We start from the raw sequence: 11,408 nt of genomic DNA, 5'->3' as shown, positions 1-11,408 counted from the left end.
TCGCAATAATTTTGTGCAATATCATTTCAAAAGTAATTCCATACATAAAACCCACATCGGATTATAGCTTCACTTACCATCAATGTACACATTAATTCGATTTCCTGCAAAGATTGGATTTGTCACAAAACGTCTTTGTTGTAATACAAATAACCTCATGACCCAATTCACACTGTGATGTTTGTGCATGACTTACGGATACATAAAAACAGAATGGAACATAGATAAAAACATGAGAGCAAATATGAGATATGTTTACAGATGAAGTTTTGTCACAAATGTTGGCAACATCTCCAGTCAACACCCACAGTTCCTGAAAACAAAATTTGATAATCTTCACACTCAGTGACTTAATAATATTTTTAACTTAGAAGTGGTAGCTCCCACACTAGAAGAACAGTCTTCATTGGACTCCTCTAGGTAGCTTTTTCCATTTTCTTCTATTTCTGTGTTAATTTTAGAAGGGGTAGCTCCCACACTAAAAGCACAGCCTTCATTGGGCTCTTTTAGGTAGCTTTTTCCATCTTTCCTTCTAATCACAGACCGATCACTTGATTTTTCAATTTTACTTCGTTTACCTGTCACATTGGTTAGAGTCAAGTGAGCACACTTCAAATCTTTCTGTGACTAAGTTAACATGTAAAGGTGTGAAGTTTGAAAAGATAACAAGGAATTGTAGGTGCAACAAAGAATTATGCTGCACATGTTCAACACATCATATCACCGTATGAATGCAATGCAGAATGTCTAAGCCCTAGAAGTGTAGATGCATATGAGATGTTGTTCGAGATGTTGTAACATCTGAGACAACATCCAAGAATGATTAGGCAGAACACATGCTGAGAGATTTCCGAAGGTTGGAAAATCTCTCAAAATCCAATGCTTTGGTGAATATATCGGCCAGTTGGTTATTTGTATCAACAAACTCCATTTGGATCAATCCTTTCTCTACAAGATCTCGAATAAAATGATGTCTTATGTCAATGTGCTTTGTTCGAGAGTGTTGTACTCGATTTTTTGAAATTTTAATTGCATTAGAATTATCACAATACACGACTAAGGATTCATTTTTAATCCCATAATCTTCTATCATTTGATTTATCCATAAAATTTGGGTGCACGCATTTCCAGCTGCCACATATTCTGATTCAGCAGTGGAGAGTGAAACACAGTTCTGTTTTCGACTATGCCAAGAAATCAGATTATTGCCAAGATAAAAACACCCCCTAGAAGTGCTTTTTCTATCATCTAAATACCCAGTTCAATCAGCATCAAAAAATCCTACCAGGTTTGAGTTGGTTTCGTGTGCATACCATAATCCTAATTCAATTGTTCCTACTATGTAACGTAGAATACGTTTAACAACTTTCAAATGAGAAATTTTAGGATTGGATTGATATCTAGCACATAAGCAAACACTAAACATGATGTCAGGGCGACTGGCAGTCAAATACAGGAGGCTACCTATGATGCTACGATATAAGGTGTTGCCAACATTTTCGGCAACATCATCTTTGCACAATTTCTCACTCGATCCGATAGGAGTTTTCATGTGTTTTGGGTTTTCATTTGCAAATTTCTTAATCAAATTCTTAGCATACTTTCTTTGACACAAAAAAATGCCATCATGCATTTGTTTAATTTGCAAACCAAGAAAGAAATTTAGCTCACCAATCATGCTCATTTCAAATATAGATGACATGCACTCAACGAAATCATCAGCATGCTTTTGAGAGGAAGAACCAAAGATTATATCATCAACATATACTTGACAAATAAGAATCTCACCTTTGGACTTTTGAATAAAAAGAGTTTTGTCTACCTCACCTCGTTTGAAGCCAATTTCGAGTAGGTATTCAGTCAATCTCTCATACCATGCACGTGGTGCTTGCTTCAAGCCATAAAGTGCCTTCTTCAAATTGTATACATGATCCAAATGGTGTGAATCCTCAAAACCCTTAGGTTGTCTAACATACACTTCCTCACTCAAAATACCATTTAAAAATGCACTTTTGACATCCATTTGAAAAAGTTTGATTTTCATGTAGCATGCAACGGCTAGTAGTAGTCTGACTGACTCAATACGGGATACATGAGCAAAGGTCTCATCAAAATCAACCCCCTCAACCTGTGTGTACCCTTGAGCAACCAATCTTGCTTTGTTTCTAATGATGTTTCCAGAATCATCGGTTTTATTTTTGAAAATCCATTTTGTACCAATTATGTTACCATGGTCAGGAGGTGGAACCAAGTCCCACACATCATTTCGAACAAATTGCTCAAGCTCATCATGCATAGCATTAATCCAAAACTCATCTTTCAAAGCTTCATCAACATTTTTAGGCTCAATATTGGATATAAAACATGAAAATCTAACCTGTGAGTTTGTAGAACTCATGCAAATCAGTCCAGCCATTTTTGGTAATCAGTCTTTTCTTTCTTCCGAGTTTGAACATCTCCACGCATGTTTTCAATTATTTGAGATGATGGATGATTTTTCTAAATTTTGCTTGGAATACACGATCCATCATCTACTATATCATCATTGCAATGCGGTTCTTCAGATTCATTGTCTTCAGCGTCACATGTTGTGCCAGATGTTGCAACATCTGGGGCAACATCTGCATTTTCCAGTGAGATTGGATTTTCCAGAAGATCTTCAACGTCATCTTCAGCAGTTTTCCTCTTGAGATCTGCACAATCATCAAACACCACATTAATGGATTCCATAATAGTCATAGTTCTTAGATTAAACATGCGATAAGCTCGACTATTTGTGGCATAGCTCAAAAACAAACACTTGTCGCTCTTTGAATCAAACTTTGCAAGTTGATCCCTGTCATTCAAAGTGTAGCAAACACAACCAAACACATGAAAATATTTAAGGTTAGGCTTCTTTCCCATAATGATTTCATAAGAAGTCATGGTTGAACCACTTCTTAAATAGACTCTATTCGATATATGGCATGCTGTATTAAGGGCTTTAGCCCAAAAACGCTTTGAAATATTCTTTGAGGCTAGCATCACCCTCGCCATTTCTTGCAGAGTCCTGTTCTTGCGTTCTGCAATGCCATTTTGCTGTGGGGTTTTTGGTGCTGAAAATTTGTCTGAAATGCCTTTCTTGTCAAAGAAGGATGAGAAGGATATGTTTTCAAATTATTTACTGTGATCAGTTCTGATCCTTCTCACTTTTAAATTGTGGAAGTTTGAGATTCTTGTGAGCAATTGTTTAAACACATCATAAGTGTCCGATTTCTCCCTAATGAAGCTCACCCATGAAAACCGCGAGAAATCATCAACACACACAAAAGAGTACTTCTTACCTCCAATGCTTTCTACTTCCATGGGACCCATAAGATCCATGTGCAGTAATTCCAGACAGCATGTTGTCCCAAATGTTGGCAACACTGGGTGCGACACGCGCGTCTGTTTTCCCTTTTGACAATCTCCGCACACATATGATATTCCAGATGAAAGATTAGGCATACCTCTAACTGCATCGTACTTACTCAAGTTCTTCAAGGTTTTGAAATTTGCATGTCCGAGTTTTTGATGCCAAAGGTCAACTTCCGTGATTTGCACATGTTTGCACGAAAGTTCCTCACTTATTTGATAGCAATTATCCGAAGACCTTGTACCTGTCATTATGAACTTGTTAGATTCATCAAAAACTTCACAAGTATGTTTATCAAACTTAACAAGCAAATTATCATCACACAGTTGGCTTATGCTTATCAAATTTGAATTTAATCCTTCAACATGAAGCACATTGTGGAGCTTTGGTAGTCCTTCAACTTTCAAAGTACCCTTTCCAACAATTTTTCCCTTAGCTCCCCCTCCATATGTAACTTTGCCACCTTTTTGCTCAACATAATCGGTGAGACATTCTCGTGATCCAGTCCTGTGACGGGCTTCCACTATCAAAGTACCAATGACCTGCAGTGTTAGTTTTTAACGAGGTATAAACAACTTTACAGTGAGTTTTTACTTTTGGGACCCAAATTTGTCTTACTGTAGGTCGATGGTGGGAGGTGTTGCGGAAAGTGTTGGACAACATTCGGGGCAACATCCGACTCGAATTTTGATTCTTGCGATCATCCCTGAGTTTAAAACAGTAGGGCCTAATATGTCTAGGTTTAAAACAGTAGTGACATACATACCTGCATTTTCTTTTCTTTGGAGCGAGTGCAACATGTTGTCTTTTTGATGAAGAGCTTTTGATTGGTGAATTGGATTGTGGTTGTGGAGATGTATCAGCTTTTTCCTTCACAAAAACAGTAGACTTGGAAGATTCACCTATTTCACACACACTGTCTTTGAACCCTAAGCCTTTCTTGTCATCTCTTCCCATCAAAAGTATGGATTCAAGCTTGGATGTGCTTGAATTAAACTTGGACAAGGTCTCAGTTGCCTTTTGAAGTTCTTCTTTGGTCTTATAAAGTTCCAAATCCTTTTTGCTCAAAATTAGTTCAAGTTTGGCAACTACGGCTTTTAGTTCAACGTTCTCCTTCATGAGACTTGAGTTCAACTTGTTTCTTTTGGTTCAATCTTCAAACAGCTCTTCATAAAGCTTTTGCACACTCTCAAGAGTGAGTTTTTCATAATCAGCTTCTGATTCATCATCTCCACTCAAATTTCCAGAAGTTGTGGATTTCAAACATACTGAATTTTTGCAGATGTTGCGGCCAGGTGTGGCAACACCTAGGGCAACACCTAAATGATTCACCTGCAGCCAGCGATTTTCTGTAAATAGTGCAGTCAAGGAGGTTTGACTTTCTTCATCAGTGGATTTCTCCTCAGCATCGGATTCGTCATCGCTTAGAGACACATTGTAGCCTTTGCTTTTTCGCAATCGGTTAGCACATTCATTGGCATAGTGTCCAAATCCCTTGCACTCTCTACACTGCACCGAGTCATACCTTTTTAAATTTTATTGTCCCTTGCCTTCATTCCTTGGATGAATTTGTTGCTTGACAGGGAACTTTTGTGACTTTTCAGGTGCAGGAAGGCTAGGAAATTTAGATGGTTGTGCATCCTTGTTTTTATCTCGGATCCTTTTCAAGTAATCACCAAATTTTTTTGTGAAAAAGGATATAGAATCCTCGCAGAGATCAGAATCATTGACTTCTTGAGATATTTGAAGGAGTTCATTATATGAGTCATTTGAAGCTTGGAGTGCGATTGTCTTCCCTTTATCCTTCTTCTGCATGTCCAAGTTCATCTCGAAAGTACGTAATGAACTGATAAGGTCTTTCAATGCCATCTTAGAAGTGTCCTTAGCCTCATCTATTGCGCAAATTTTTATGTTGAATCTTTCGGACGAAGGACTTTGCTAACTAGGCGCTCATTTGAGATAGCTTCTCCGACACTGAATGCCTCATTTGCAATTTCCCGCAGGCGACGATCATACTCAAGTATGTTCTCAGATTCTTCCATCTTCATCATCTCGAATTTGGAAGTAAGCATCCTTAATCTGGTTCGTCGCACACTCTCAGACCCTTCACAGTGACTTTGGAGAATATCCGATGCACTTTTAGCCGAAGTACAGTTTGTGATTAAACTGAACATGTTCATGTCAACCGATGTGAATATAGCATTCAAAGCCTTTGAGTTGTGGTTCGAATTTTGCACTTCATCAGCAGTCCAGTCAGTTTCAGGCTTTGGCCATTTGTCACCCTCTTGATCTATCATGACTGGTGGAGTCCATCCATTGATGACACGCTCCCATGCCCGTTCATCTAGAGATTTTATATAGTATCTTATTTTGACATTCCATAGGCTGTAATTGGTACCATCTAGAACTGGTGGTCGAAGTGCCGCGCTTGCAAATGAATTGTCCATCGGATTAGTTCTGTCAAACAAAAACAAAAAAACCAGAATCAGCACTTAGTATATCAAGAATCAGCTCTGATACCACTTGTAAGAATTATTTTGTCCGACAGATACGTAAATTAATGAGAATATCAGAATGGGATGTAAAATAGTAAATTTGTGTTTTGTCAGAATTAAATGTTGTGCCAGATGTTACAACATCTCGGACAACATCTACATGCAGCGAAAAATTAACTTTTATAACACAAATTGACTTGAAATAAATAGATGGACGCGATTAAAATATGCACAAGTATAAATACTTGTGCGGTACCTTATGGCAAAAATTAATCACTAGAAAACTCAATCGTTTACAAAAAAACTTAACACTAGTGATTGTACCAAAATCAATTTCCTCAACAATTTGAGAAAATAAAGCTTTCTAAAATAAATAACCAAAACAAAAATAAACGTAATCAAGAAAGCAAAACTTGATCCCGGAAATCACTATCAACTAGATGCAATCTTTAGTCAACACCGTTACGGATGTTGTCTGTAGATGTTGGCAACATTCAGCTTAACATGGGAATCACCACTCCAAACAGCAACGGCTTTGTGAATAATTTTTCTCTGCAAATCTCTGCAACGTGTGTATTTGAATGGTCGATATCGAAGCCACCTTCATCAGCGAGCTTTACCTCTTATTTATAGGTGAAGAATCATATCTACTCAAGGAAACCTAAAATACAAGGAAAGTGAGAGTTTTATTTGGAATAAACTCTTTTTAAATGCTAATACCATATCTCTTGAATTAAGATCTCATTATTTAAGGAACGCAAAATCATATTAAATATTTGCTTAATAATATCAACAAGGAAAACTCTATTAGGAAAATAAATAAAATATATCATTTAAAATCGAAATCTTATTTCTCGTCTATGCTTCACATAGACATGGGTGACTCTTGTAGAAAACCTTTCTTTAAAGAAGAAGCTGAATTAAGCTATAGCAAGGAAAAATGGTGTGAGAATATAGATTACATGTTCAAGAAATGTATGAATTCCAGGAAAATGAAAGACAGGTGAATCGTATTAGGCTGAGTATTTCAAGATATGCTAAATTCTCTGATAAATTAAATTGGCATAATATAGATAGAGGAAAAATAAGTTTACCTACCTACTTGACTGCAACATCTTTGTATGCTTTATATGACAGAATTACATTCCATATCAAGGCAATAGAGTTTGCAGCAAGGACCTGTTCGTTTGGTGAAATACCAAATAAAACTAGCCACTGCAAATAAATGTTTTCTTAAAATCCCTATTATAATTTATAATACGAGGCTGCCTATGTGGTGGCACTGTGATATAAAAAAACATCTGGATTGTTGTATTCTTAAAAATATTTGAGTTACAGAATTGCCACAAACTATAGCTTTCGAACAGTAATTTGGTCCAACGATCTTACACTAGATGTGCCTATGGCATTTACTTCTTGTACTTCCATGATGTTCCCAGAATCCCAGCAAGAACATTTTGTCGTCTCACGTTAAATAGACAAAACAATGAATTCAAGAAATGTCTTCAGAAATAAATCAAACCTGAAATTTCTGTGGTACAAACCGGAAGTTAAGGAACTGGAAAGGTATCCATAGTTGCCAATTTGCTAGAACTGAGGAGAACCACTACTCTAAATTAAATGATTAAACATTTTCTTGAGAACTCTTCATCATAAAACAGCCAAATCTTTCTTCCATTCAATGGTACCCGGATTTAGTATATGCACATAAGAATCTTTAACAATACCTGTTGTAGCTTTGGGATCACAAGAGACGGATTTCCTTCGAGAGACATTAATGCAGCTAGGAAAGTTCCAATAAAAATGGGAGAGAAAATAAACTGCGCTGGATAAAATCAACAGTTGATGAAATTACTTACGAGGTTAAATTAACTTATTTGCAATATATTGTTATAGAATTATCATAATGTAATCAAGAAGCCAAAGACAGTGTAACCTGGTCAAGGAGAAGCCTCAAGCAAGCACCAGAAGCCCCGGGGGCTGTGATCAATTTACTCAAAAATAAATACCTTAATGAGTACAAAGAGAAATCAGTTCATCTGAATTATATTATAATAAATATATAAATAAGCAAATAATTAATGAATATCTATTCTGAGTTGTTGGGCATTCAAACACCAACTGAAGATACTCCAAGATAGGAGGAATCTCACTCATAGTCATGGAAATTCAGTTCCATAACATAATATACAAAATTTGAATCCTTCACACATATCACTATAATTGTCAGTTTAATCAAGTTTAGAAATGAGAACTCATAGAAGCTCGATAGAAAACCCCAAGTTTTTCTGCAAGATTTATAGAGTTCATCATGAACAACATTCTAGTGTTATATATGTTGAGTCTCGGTTTTCTCATGTCCAAAATGCAGCAGAAGTTTTAAAAATTTATTTTGACATTCAAAATATTATTTGGACACTCGTATGGTTTAAATAGAATAAACATTCATAGGGAGTAAGAAAATTTTACCTTTAGTAAATTGTTCACTTGGCTCCAACTACACCAGTATTAGCGGACGTAGCTCTTGTTGTAAATCCCTACGAACGTTCTTCGATCTCATTCTTTAAACTTCGAATCAGGTCCACGATCAGAATATTTGTTCCTCTTCTAATTTGCACTAGAAAATTAGAAGATGTTTTTACGTAGAGATAGAACACTAAAACCGGCACAGCCGGCCAAATTTTCTTGCTTTTTGAGAAGGAATTTTCGAGAGCTAAATTATATTTCTGGGAAGAGCCGAAAGTCTTGTCCCTTCCTTTTGGACGCCTCTTCAAAAATAATGAGAATAAAAAATCCTCTTTATTATTTCTAATCTAATTAATTAGCTTAATTAAGTCAATTAAAGATTCTAAACAATATTTGCATGCCAAATCAAAGTCCTTTTCGATTTTCTTTTCAAATCACCGAAAATCTTTCTCAAATGCATTCCATTAGAATAATAAAATATTCTAATTTTATTTCTAACCTTTATTTTTACTTAATTAATCCAATTAATTAAGTTAACTAAAGATTCTAAATCCATGCCATGTTAAATGCAATCTCGAATATTAATACATATATTTTGAGAATATCATGCATTAATATTATTTTGCTTTGTGTGCAAGTTTTTTAAATTATGGTATCATGAATATTTCCATAAATCAATACCATATTTAATAAAAACTTAATAGGCTATATTTTAACTCAATTAAAATATAATTTAATTATTAAAGCACATTTAAACTTAAATAAATTAGCATGATGGGCTTGTACTCTTACAAGCCTATGATCCATGCTCCCATTATATTAATATCATCATAATCCCGATCGACAATCCAACATCATCGATGTGACAAATTCAACTTATTGTTATTATGATGCACACTTTAATTTCGAGATCACCAATGTCCAAATGAGGCAGATGCACTCCCTTTGACTATTTTAGCAGTCATGCTCTCAAAATTTCTATAAGATTTTATAAACTTTATTTATAAGCTTATCGATTGATCATATCAAACTTTTTTCTTATAAATTCAACTCATTGAATTTATTCTCTTTACGGGAACAAGTAAAAATTGCTTGTGTGACCCTCAATGGTTCAGGGATACAGCTAGCCGTGGGTTCAGAACTCTTTGTGATTCAGCAAATAATCATTTATTCGGGCTTACACTAATTTGCCCCATTTTATGTATCAACCATTGATCATGAGAATGTCAGAAACAATTTTCTGATTAAACCCATCGAATCATGATAAGAGCGTCTAGCAGCATCGCCCCATGATTCCCTATGTATCACTGATAGTGCATGCAAGAACCAGTCGGTTATGATTAACGTACAGTACGGTCCCTTCATCTCATATATACCGATCGAATCTGCAACCATTGGTTCATCGAGGGTTGCATAATAATTCGATAACTATGTGACACATCTTTGAGAATAAATAGTGGCATCACATGTACAATTGGAGAACTCCTTCTCTAACGTACATCTCATACTTTGGCCAGAGATTCAATGCACTATTATTTCATCAGATCACATAGGATATCCACACCCGTAGGTGAGCGGTGAATTCCCGAGTACAATGCACTGGCTCCTACATGTGTCGCAACTGTACCCAATCTCGCCGCCTGATGACTCTCCTGGAATCGATAAATGAGTCAAAGCATATCCCTAGCATATAGAGCCTCAGTTTTGTCTCGAGTCGTAAGGACTAATGTTGTACTATCATAACCACGGGCTTATCCTCTCAATAAATGATAACCACTTGGAAAGTCCGAGTGAGGGTTGTTCGGTATAATCATCATATGACTACTCATCTGCATGTTTGGACATCTCTATGCCCTTACCAAGAAACGCGGTACACAACATCTCATATGCTAGTCTCGAGCTCAAGCGACCTTTATCCATGTTTTATGCGGCTGAATCGACTAGGAACGAATTTAGATTGTACAGTGTTTACAAATGAGTTTCAACATCGAATTACAATTCATTTGTATTAAAGTATAATTAAGGACTTTATCGATGCTGATTGCATGAGTATACAGATAAAGTAAAACAAGAGCATAAAAAGTTAAATTATATTAAAATAAAGATTGTTTATTACACTTGAGTCAATAAATTCTCTAGCCAGCCGTTGGTTTGCAGGGCATCTACTCTAACAATCTCCCACTTGCCCTAGAGACAACTACCCATAACTATAATCTCATTTCTTCACGATGCTTCTCAAACAATGGTCCTGGCAAGGGCTTGGTAAGTAGATCGGCAACATTATCTGCAGAGGGGACTCTTTCGACTGATATAGCTCCTCTTCCCACAATCTCCCAGATGATTTAGAACTTCCTCAGTATATGTTTGGATCGTTGATGAGACCTTGGTTCCTTTGCTTGCACAACAACACTAGTGTTGTCGCAGTACACGGGGACTGGATCAACTCCATTAGGAATGACTCCCAACTCTTGGACAAAATTCCTCATCCAAACTGCCTCTTTTACTGCAGCAGATGCAGCAATGTATTCAGCTTCAATGGTGGAATCTTCAACGGTGTCTTGCTTGGAACTTTTCCAAGAGACAGCAGCACCATTTAGCATGAATACAAAACCAGAGGTCGATTTCGAATCATCTACGTCACATTGGAAGCTCGAATCAGTGTAGCCTTCCAATTTCAATTCTCCACCCCCATAGACCATGAACAAGTTCTTAGTCCTTCTCAAGTGCTTAAGAATATCTTTCACGGCCTTCCAATACATTGGACCAGGTTCGCCTGATATCTGCTTGTAACACTCAGAGCATAAGCAACATCAGGACGTGTTGATATCATACCATAAATGATACTACCATTGGCTGACGCATATGGAATACGTGTCATCATCTCTATCTATCCATCAGTCTTGGAGCACATTGCATTAGATAGAGTAACACCATGACACATTGGTAAGTATCCTCTCTTGAACTCTATCATAGAGAATTGCATCAAAATGGCATCAATATAAGTGGCTTGGGTGAGTCCGAGCATCCTCTTTGATATATCTCTATAGATTTGT

General features: G+C 36.5%; 2 protein-coding genes across 2 annotated transcripts in view; both read right to left on the bottom strand.

Moving 5' to 3' along the window:
* Nucleotides 1-5,301: 5,301 nt before the first annotated feature.
* LOC142538733 (uncharacterized) lies at nucleotides 5,302-7,317 on the bottom strand. Its single transcript, XM_075644030.1, has 3 exons — nucleotides 7,279-7,317; nucleotides 6,992-7,068; nucleotides 5,302-5,851 (listed from the first exon to the last, which is right to left on the bottom strand). Exons 1-3 carry the CDS (start codon nucleotides 7,315-7,317, stop codon nucleotides 5,302-5,304), a joined length of 666 nt encoding a protein of 221 aa, XP_075500145.1.
* Nucleotides 6,969-11,408, bottom strand: part of LOC142538732 (uncharacterized) — a 76,781-nt gene continuing 72,341 nt past the window's right edge. The window contains exons 5-8 of the mRNA XM_075644029.1: nucleotides 7,826-7,898; nucleotides 7,617-7,709; nucleotides 7,412-7,498; nucleotides 6,969-7,068 (exon numbers count right to left, since the gene is read on the bottom strand). Of these exons, the coding sequence (XP_075500144.1) occupies nucleotides 7,496-7,498; nucleotides 7,617-7,709; nucleotides 7,826-7,898 (169 nt within the window). The 3' untranslated portion in view covers nucleotides 6,969-7,068; nucleotides 7,412-7,495. The remainder of the gene's footprint in view (nucleotides 7,069-7,411; nucleotides 7,499-7,616; nucleotides 7,710-7,825; nucleotides 7,899-11,408) is intronic.

Source organism: Primulina tabacum, chromosome 3 (genome assembly GCF_025594145.1).
Source record: "Primulina tabacum isolate GXHZ01 chromosome 3, ASM2559414v2, whole genome shotgun sequence".
In the NCBI taxonomy this organism is placed as follows: domain Eukaryota; kingdom Viridiplantae; phylum Streptophyta; class Magnoliopsida; order Lamiales; family Gesneriaceae; genus Primulina; species Primulina tabacum.
This window is presented reverse-complemented; position numbering and strand designations above follow the sequence as displayed.

Bases quoted from the DNA above. Each gene is read 5' to 3' on its own strand.
- LOC142538733 (XM_075644030.1), bottom strand. From the start codon at position 7,317: ATGGAAGTACAAGAAGTAAATGCCATAGGCACATCTAGT. The intron at 7,069-7,278 runs GTAAGATCGTTG...CCAAACGAACAG, and splicing joins ATGCCATAGGCACATCTAGT to GTCCTTGCTGCAAACTCTAT. The intron at 5,852-6,991 runs GTAGGTAGGTAA...TTTGTTTGACAG, and splicing joins TACAAAGATGTTGCAGTCAA to AACTAATCCGATGGACAATT.